The 8,936-nt window shown below is 29.0% G+C and overlaps 1 protein-coding gene across 1 annotated transcript; it reads right to left on the minus strand.

The window, feature by feature from the left end:
- Positions 1 to 7,098: 7,098 nt before the first annotated feature.
- Positions 7,099 to 8,649, minus strand: LOC148229444 (uncharacterized). Its single transcript, XM_088197699.1, has 2 exons — positions 8,594 to 8,649; positions 7,099 to 7,627 (listed from the first exon to the last, which is right to left on the minus strand). The coding sequence occupies exons 1-2, from the start codon at positions 8,600 to 8,602 to the stop codon at positions 7,295 to 7,297; spliced, it is 342 nt and encodes a 113-aa protein (XP_088053825.1). The 5' UTR covers positions 8,603 to 8,649; the 3' UTR covers positions 7,099 to 7,294.
- Positions 8,650 to 8,936: the final 287 nt, after the last annotated feature.

Here is an 8,936-nt window from a genome sequence, read left to right on the forward strand (position 1 = left end):
TCCGAGAAGAAAACTGCTTATGAGCTTTGCGCTCAGCTATCGTAGAATTTATAGTAAAACTGAAAAGCCCCCGTGGAGGGCTCCGACGGACACACCTCTGTCATTCGATTGCATTCCGCAATTCCTGTCCGACTTTTACGCCTACCTATTCGTTCGTTTAGCGCCTTCGATTCCACAATATCCAACACAGACCAACACCTGTCCGATGATGCCGATTCTGTTTGTCAGTTACGACCTACAAACTGGACCTGCGAAAAATGCACGCAAGGCACAAGATTGCCTTGCCGATTTTTCTCAATAAACTGCGTTTCCTACTTTCAATCTGCCGCATTTTCCGCGAACAAACTGCAAAAATATGACAGTGCATGTCTGGGCGGCCGTGATATGTCAACAAAGAGTTAATCGATTTCAATTATTTTTAATTAAGCACAACAAACAACGCCCTATAAAAGGTGTTATTCTAGAATGCACGTAAAACGGTTTTTATTGAATGTTTGTGGTCATTAAAAACACGCTATAAACATACCGTTTAGCCGAAGCGATATGATCTGAAAAACGCAATGCTTATCTGTCATAATTAATAAGATAAACGTTAGTTTAGAATAAAACATGGTAACTGATGTAAACTAGCACTAAAAATAAGAGAAAAATCGTTGATGCAATAAAAAAACATCCTATGTGTACTTTTTATTAATGATTTCCCTAAAACTATTTTAGTTATTAAAAATAAAGATAACACAAACAATCTGCTTTATGCTCTTACTATCTATATCACAGTAAACAGTAATATACTATTCTTTTTCTTCATTTTAAGATTTCTCGTGAACGTTTAAAAGATATCTGTCTTATCCAATGTACAATGGACTTGAAATGTACATTTTTAATAGGTTTTATAGTACGGTTTTTAAATTATAAATATATGTATGTACATAATAGTTTTCATTATTTACCCAATTTAACAGAAAGTACATGTGTCTGTCGGTCTATCACAAGAACGCGACGTGACATTTTCACATGTCATTCTGACTGCCATTTCTAGGTCAACTGTGTATTATTTTCTGCTTTCAACTTTTAAAGTAAAAAATAAAAATTGAGCTGAACAGCGACGTACTGACGACCGATTACGTGCTACTCCAATACGTGAAGATAAATTGTTCTAAGCCGCTTCCGGACGCGCATAACTTAAAATGAAATATATTCCGTTCAATTCTCTATTCTGTAAATCGTATCGCTTTGTATGAACGGTGTATAATAATACACGTAAACAAAGGAAATATATTTAATTATAATAAATAATAATAAAAACAAAAATTGAATTTGGTCGGTAATGCATTCTGTTGTTTCAACCAATAAAAAATAAGCATTAAAATATAAAACAATATAGCCGACAGTACCGTGACAACAGATTTAAATAATTGTTATTTAATATAAATAATCGGATTGCAAATTAAGTAGGTGTGTTGTAACTATGAAAATGAAGTATATACATAACGTGTTGAAGATTAGAAGAATACATTGATTAAACTAGATAAACAATCTTCGTAATAGTGTCTTCAAATTTTGAATTCCCGGCGACGGGCTCCGAGGCCGAAAAGTGAGTTTTTCCTTTTATAATACATAAACATTATTATTGTTTACAATTTAATGCACATATACGTTAGATTTGACTGAATTTGGTACGTTTTAAACGTGAACATGTAATATATACTTAGTGATCAAACCATATAAATGCTAATAAAACGTATTTTTTTTCTATTGATATTTGGGGATACTATCTTTTACGACGATTGCGTGACAATGATTGTGATTATTTATCTGAAAAAGCTTGGTTACAGCAAAATAAATTAAAACCATTACTGCAGCAAAAAATTTCACTTAGATCGTTCCGTTCTGCACATAATATAAATTAATATAAATTAACTGATTTGTTTTATATCAAAGCCATAGAAAACATATTTAATTTATAATACATTTATATTTAAAAAATAAAATCAAAATATAAATATAAATATGAAAATCATACTCTTAAAATTGTTGAACTTTATATATCCATGCTATATGCCATAATCAAATATGATGCATTAGAATAATATTGTTGTATTTTTATCAACACGCTAGACGAGTGGTATAAGTCGTTGAATATTTAATGGCCTTAATGTGTTTCAATTTCTATCGTGTTTGAAAGATCGGAATTATTGTAGTAATTATTATATAATTATAATTACGATCGATCATCACAGATAAGGTTTACATAGATTTTCCTAATCTCACGGAGGAATAATTAGCACCCGAGACTCAATTGTTTTTACTAATAACCCATAAAAAAACTTTTGTCTAAGGCTTTTTAAAAATCACTGTTAGTGATAGTAATATAGGCGGGATGAAATCAATGCTGTTGGTTAACAATCGGGTTAAATCAATTGAGCAACTAGTCTGATATATTTTTATTAATAACCCATAACAAATACAATATGATCTATACTTAAAAGCAATGTTTTTTATTTGGATGTCTGATGTGTCCAATTTACCAATTTATTTCTTTGAAATTTTTAGGAAGCCAAAAATATTTTATTTGGGCTACGTTATTTTGTAATATTTATTAACATCTCTAAAATTATTTTTAATTAAATTATCTTACCTACACTAAAAAATCCCGTGTTTTCTCAATTGATGATATGTGCTCATATATGATATAGTTTAACAACAATTCAAAAATAACTTATAAATTGAATACTTACCAACAAATAAATCCATATAAAAATTTATTACGTAAATTGTTTTCAATTCGATAAAACCTTGTAGTAATTGAATACCCGCAATGCATTCCGATCACTATTGCATTATCGATTTAAAAATTTGTACAATTGAATAGCCGAATGCAGAAAGGGCCCATGACTATTTTCTATATGTAATCGATTTCTTAAGTTGTCATGAGCATAATAAAAACGATTACAAACTCCTTATTGCTGTCGGCTTAGTTCTAATCACACATAAATATTTATATTTATAAGTACTTTAAACCAATGATTTGTTACTTTGTAAGTATAATATATCAGATGGCATGACAGAGATTTTTTTCATTTTACAAAATTTAAATCTCAAAAATAAAATAATCTTAATAATATGAATGGCACATTGTAATTTGATATAATTAACGTATTAATAATATATACCATTATTAAAAAAATATAATAAATACAAATATTTTATTAATTAAATAAAAAAATATTACTATTGACATTCTAATGATCTTAATGAATCTTTTTAATCAGTCTATTTGGTTTTTGATTTTTCTAAAAATTTAATCAATAGCCTTTGATAACATTTACAACTCTTTCGCGTTTATCTCTTTATTTTACAAAAAAAAGACAATAAAAAGTCATATAATTTATTACAAAATAAAAATATAACACACGTAATAATTTAAAAACAAAAAAAATCAAGGAAATGTAAGTGTTTTTGCTATTTGTTTATTGACTTTTTTATGACAACTTTGGCCATCGATCATGAATGTTGACGTTTACCAGTAACGTCTAGCATAATTATTATAGCCATAAAAATTAGCAGATTGTATAAGCCAGTTCCTTCGGGTAGCAGAAGCATGAGCAAGAGCATGATTGGCCTTGGCATGTGTCACAGCTGGAGTATCCAGAATGTATTGAAAATCTGGTGTTAATGCAACATGAGCAGCTTGTGGATAGTGGGCAACAGGAGAGAAATATGAAACGTATGGAATATGTACGATAGGTGCTTGTTTCACAAGAGGAACGTTTACAGAATAAGGATTAACAACATTAGCGATAGGTGATTGTTTCACATATGCAACGTTTGCAGAATAAGGATTAGCAATATTAGCGATAGGTGATTGTTTCACATATGCAACGTTTGCAGAATACGGATTCGGAGTAGACCAACCATGAGCCCAACCATTTTTTCCCCAATCATAATTCGACCAAGCTTTATTCCAACTGTAATCTGTATATTTTCCATACAATTGTACAGGTTGAGCAGATGCTACTGCGAGAAACGCCAAAACTGTTAAAATCTGTAACAAACATGAATCAATAATGTATGCATATATAGTTTTTATATGATAAATACACTTACAATCTTCATGGTCATTTTTAATATACTGCTTTCAACGATGAAAACTGGCAATGAGCTCTTCGCGACACTTGAACGAATTTATATCCTGACGAGGGTTCTCCACCCCACCACAGTTTAATGTGACAATTTAAATAATGTACATACATACAAAAAAGTATTTCCTAAAAATATAATTTGCCACTTCAATGTCATTTTTTCGTCTATATTACGAATTAACGATGCGTGCACTGATTAATATATGTATTGGTGTTTATATAACATTCTTTGAATAATAAATATAATTACAAAAAATAAATCATTTACATTTTATGTACCATTCAATCAAATTTTATTTATCTAGCCGTGATCTTTATTGAGCAAAACTATGGAGTCATGATCCGTAAAAGGTTATAATATCCTGAAATATAATCCAATACGAAACTCATTGTGTTTGCGCTTTCCAGTCCAGTAATTGAACAATTGGCGTGCAACACTTCAATCATAAATAAAAAGGCACTTACACTTTAGGTCACGACTCAATTAAGAACGCATTTTCCGGTGAATTTTTCATAACTTTTATATCGAGATATGTCCAAATATAGAACATATTGGTAAATTCATATAACTGTATAACATCAAATATGTGTAAATTTATTAATATGTATATGTAATTGTAAACATACTCATATCCTGCTTTTTTAATTGTCAATTAACAGAAGTTTCGATTTCATAATAGCTTTTTTTATTATATTGGTGTTATTATAATTTACAATAATTATAAATGCATATTAAAAAAATGTAATATATTGATGCTATTTTTGTTGATAGTCATAATTGCTATGAATAAATAAACACTATTTCAAGTCAAGAATAACCCACATGAATTTGGTACATATCCCAAACGCTTCTATATCTTGAAGCTGATTGCTCTTTCTCGATCATTTGATAACCGGAGATGAAAAATGAGTATTATATGACAACAATCGTCGGTTAAAAAAAACGTTTCTCGAAACCCGAGCTCACTGTAACAAAAGTTATTTTGTGTATATGGTAGGATTACAAAGTTATTATTATCAGCTGTATCATTTCGACAGCAAAGTAAAAAAATAGGCCTGCATTTAGCAACAACAACACGATAATCCGCTTCCCTATATGGCATAATTAACTCTCAATAAAATCAAAGAACTAGGCCAGAAGATGTTATCTTTTTAACCTCATTCTTTAGACCTTACTTCTTTTGGTAAAAAAAATAAAAATGCAGACGATGTGAAAATATTTTGCATCAAAATTTCCTACATTTTAACAGAGGTTAAGTCCTTAGAAAAAAAATTTGGATCAATAAAAAATATATTTTGAAGTGATTTTTTTTATTCATTCAAAATCGAAATTTATTTTGTGATTATTTACTATAAAGTAAAAAAAAGGAAGTAGTAGAGCAGTGACGTCACTCTATCCAATTTTTACACACATACATTCGCGCGTGCTAGAGCCCAGTCACAAGAATAAAGTCGTATACGTCGCACGAAAATACGATTGTGTGTTGTTTTTGTTTCTACCTGCGCTGCAATAACGGTTATTATCGCAAATCTGCAGCGTGTCGGCATAGTTTGGAGAATTTGTAAGTGATTATAAATACTTTTACACGTATTATATATTATTTAAAAAATGCAATTAAAAACATTTCAAAATTTAATAAAATATTTTTGTTATATAGTGATACAAAGTACATACATATAAAAGATTTAATTTTACATACATAGAAAATATATAATACATATTTTAAAATACAATTAATTACTTTTAAAAAATAAAAATTCAAAATAATATTCTTTGCTTTAGTTCCAACAATACTATCATTTTCTAATGATGTAGATGAAGATGGTTAGTTCATTTTCAATTTTTAAAGTCACTATGAAAAATTGTGAGTACCGAATCCAAAAACAGTTTGTTATTAACTGATACGTCAAAAATTCGTACTGAAATAAATTTGTGAATGCATTGTCTACGTATTCAGATATATGTATAAGCACGTTCTTTCTATTAAATATCGGCCTAAGTGTCGCAATGGCGGCAAATCCTTTAATGTAAAGTTCAATAATGTGTTTATGTACATTTTCAAAGTCTTATGTTTATTATTGCAATAAATAATTGTTGATTCAAATAAAGTTTAATAACTATAAATCAGATCGTTCTATTAAGCTTATATATTACGATAAGCATTGAGTTCATTAGTCTCCTATCTACCTTATTAAATAAAACACTTATTTTTTTTAAATATTCGATCAGTTCATTAATATTGATGAGATTAATACCTTTCAAATTGAATTATGTATTATGAATAAATTATGTTATTCACGGGTAATAAACATAGAAAACATTTTGTTAAGTTATACTACTTTTATGTACAACTTTTATTTTTTTAATCAGATACGCTAGTTGTCATATAATTTATGTATAAATAAGAAACATACATATACAGATAATGTAGTTTATATCAGATTGAACGTGTTAACAAAAAATCAATTTTGCTACCGTGGAAATATGATATTACGAAAAAAATAACCGTTTAATTGAAAATTATAATAGATCAGATTTTTTTTGTCAATTTGAGTTATTTTTGCTATTATTGTGAATTACATTTAGTTTAATACTCCATATTAAAATCAGTCCTGTGTTCTGAATTTTTTTTTATTTATATATATTATAGCCATTATATTTGCTATTATGTAAGAATGTGAATCGATAGTTAAAAATGAACCAATTAAATTATCACGTGTGAACCAGAAACGATCTATTTTTAAAATCAAGAAACCAAGTACACATAAAAATAACTCAAATTGTCAGATGATACTCTCTGTTATTATAATTTTATAATTATTTTAATATTGTATGAAAATGCTTTTAGTTTTTACTTAATTCCAATAAGTGTATGATTAATGAAAATTATATTTTTAAATAATTTTCTCATTGGGTACAAATTATAACATGAAAATATTAAAAGAAACCCATAAATATATTCAAATCAATTTATTCAATGCTCTAAAAAAATATAAATTATTTTTTTTACATATTTACAACTTTGTGGTTATTTACAAAATGATCGCTTATGCATATGGTGAATGTGTTTGTGTAAATTTCAATAAACAATAATCAACAATCGATATTTTCGCCACCATTTCTTCTGTAGATGTCCAGCTTTGAGTCCGATTTACCAGTGGGCATAATGATGGGGATGTCCATGAGCGTATCCATGGGCGTACCCGTAGGAATGGTGGTCTTGGTTGTATCCGGTCCAGTCGCGGTGAGCAGCTGAAGCATGGGCTACGGCATGGTTAGCCTTGGCGTGGGATACGGCTGGAGTGTCGAGGAGATATTGAGCGTCATGGGTGAGGGCCACATGGGCTGGTCCATGGTGCCAGGCTCCATGAGCCAATCCGTTGTGAGCCCAGCTGTTGTGTGCCCAACCATCATGGGCATAAGGACCAGCCCAGCTGACTGGATACGCTGTAACAGCGGCGAAGAGGAAGAAGAGAGCTACGAGCTGTAAATAAATTAATAAAAATTGATAGTATAAATGTATCACTGTAAAACCTACATACGGTTAAAACAAACAGATTTACAGTCATTTTGGACGATTTCATAAATAATAAAAAAATGATATTTGAAGATCGTACATACAAAAACCGTTTTGTTTATATTATACAATATTTCATCGTTATTTCAACAGTATCAATATTTAATATTTTAGGTTCGATAATCGTTAAACATTATATAACACATTTTCTTATTATTATTATTAATATTGTTGTTTTAAATCTACAGCTGTAAAATAAAAGGCGTGAATACAATGCGTTAACAGCGTGTATGTAAAAATACTTCAAACAGATAAAAATATATAAAATTTAAGACCATTGCTTTATTAATTGTAATATTTATAAAATATTGTTTAAATTATTATTTTGATTGGTATTTTTATGAATCTGGTGAATATTTAAAAAAAAATAGTCAAAGAAATATACTGTTTGTCACAATGATATTTATCTACATAGCATATTTTTCACAATAATTCTGGAGGTCTATGACGAAAACAAATATTTTATAATATAGTAATTTTTTTTCATACTATTTATTGTTTTTAAGCCCTCCTGTTTTATCATATCAAATTAATTTCATTTTTAGAAGAGTTTTGGATTAAATTTGATAATGTTATAAATATATTTTTTAATTTCCTTGTACCTGTCTTTTCTATAATTTAATGTTTTATTTATAATAAAAGTGTCATTTAAAAATAGTCTTTTCTAAACATACATATTTATAAGTAAATGGAGAATTTATTATAAAATATTATTAAATGTCTTTATAAGTCATAAAATATTGTAGACCAACATCCAAAATATTTTTTTTAATTATTTTTCTTTCAATTGTATTTAATTTACCTCAATTTTATAGCGCTCTATTGAAAGCTTGTATGCATGACAATTAAAAAATAGTAATATTATTTACTTACGAATTTCATTTCTGCTGAATGAGTTAGTTGCCTGATCCGATCGGAAAACTGCTACTGACAATTACGAGGAATACTGGAGCATTTATACCCAACTGCGGCTAAGGTAAACGAAGGTCAAAAAATGGGGGGCTCGTCTTGCAAATACACACCCCCCTTGACCATTCTTTGACCTTCGCTTTGTTGTTTGTTTGCCAATTCGCCAATTCCAACATTGACCAATATTTGCTTCCTTGACGTGATAAGACATGATTTATAAAAAAAAACACGTAAACAAGTCGATTGCTTTCAAATGTGACCAAAGATAAAGGATTTTGCATTGGTGCAAGGGAGACAAGCGGGCTTT

This window comes from Plectrocnemia conspersa, unplaced genomic scaffold (genome assembly GCF_051122295.1).
Source record: "Plectrocnemia conspersa isolate PC_06_02 unplaced genomic scaffold, ASM5112229v1 ptg000011l, whole genome shotgun sequence".
NCBI lineage: Eukaryota > Metazoa > Arthropoda > Insecta > Trichoptera > Polycentropodidae > Plectrocnemia > Plectrocnemia conspersa.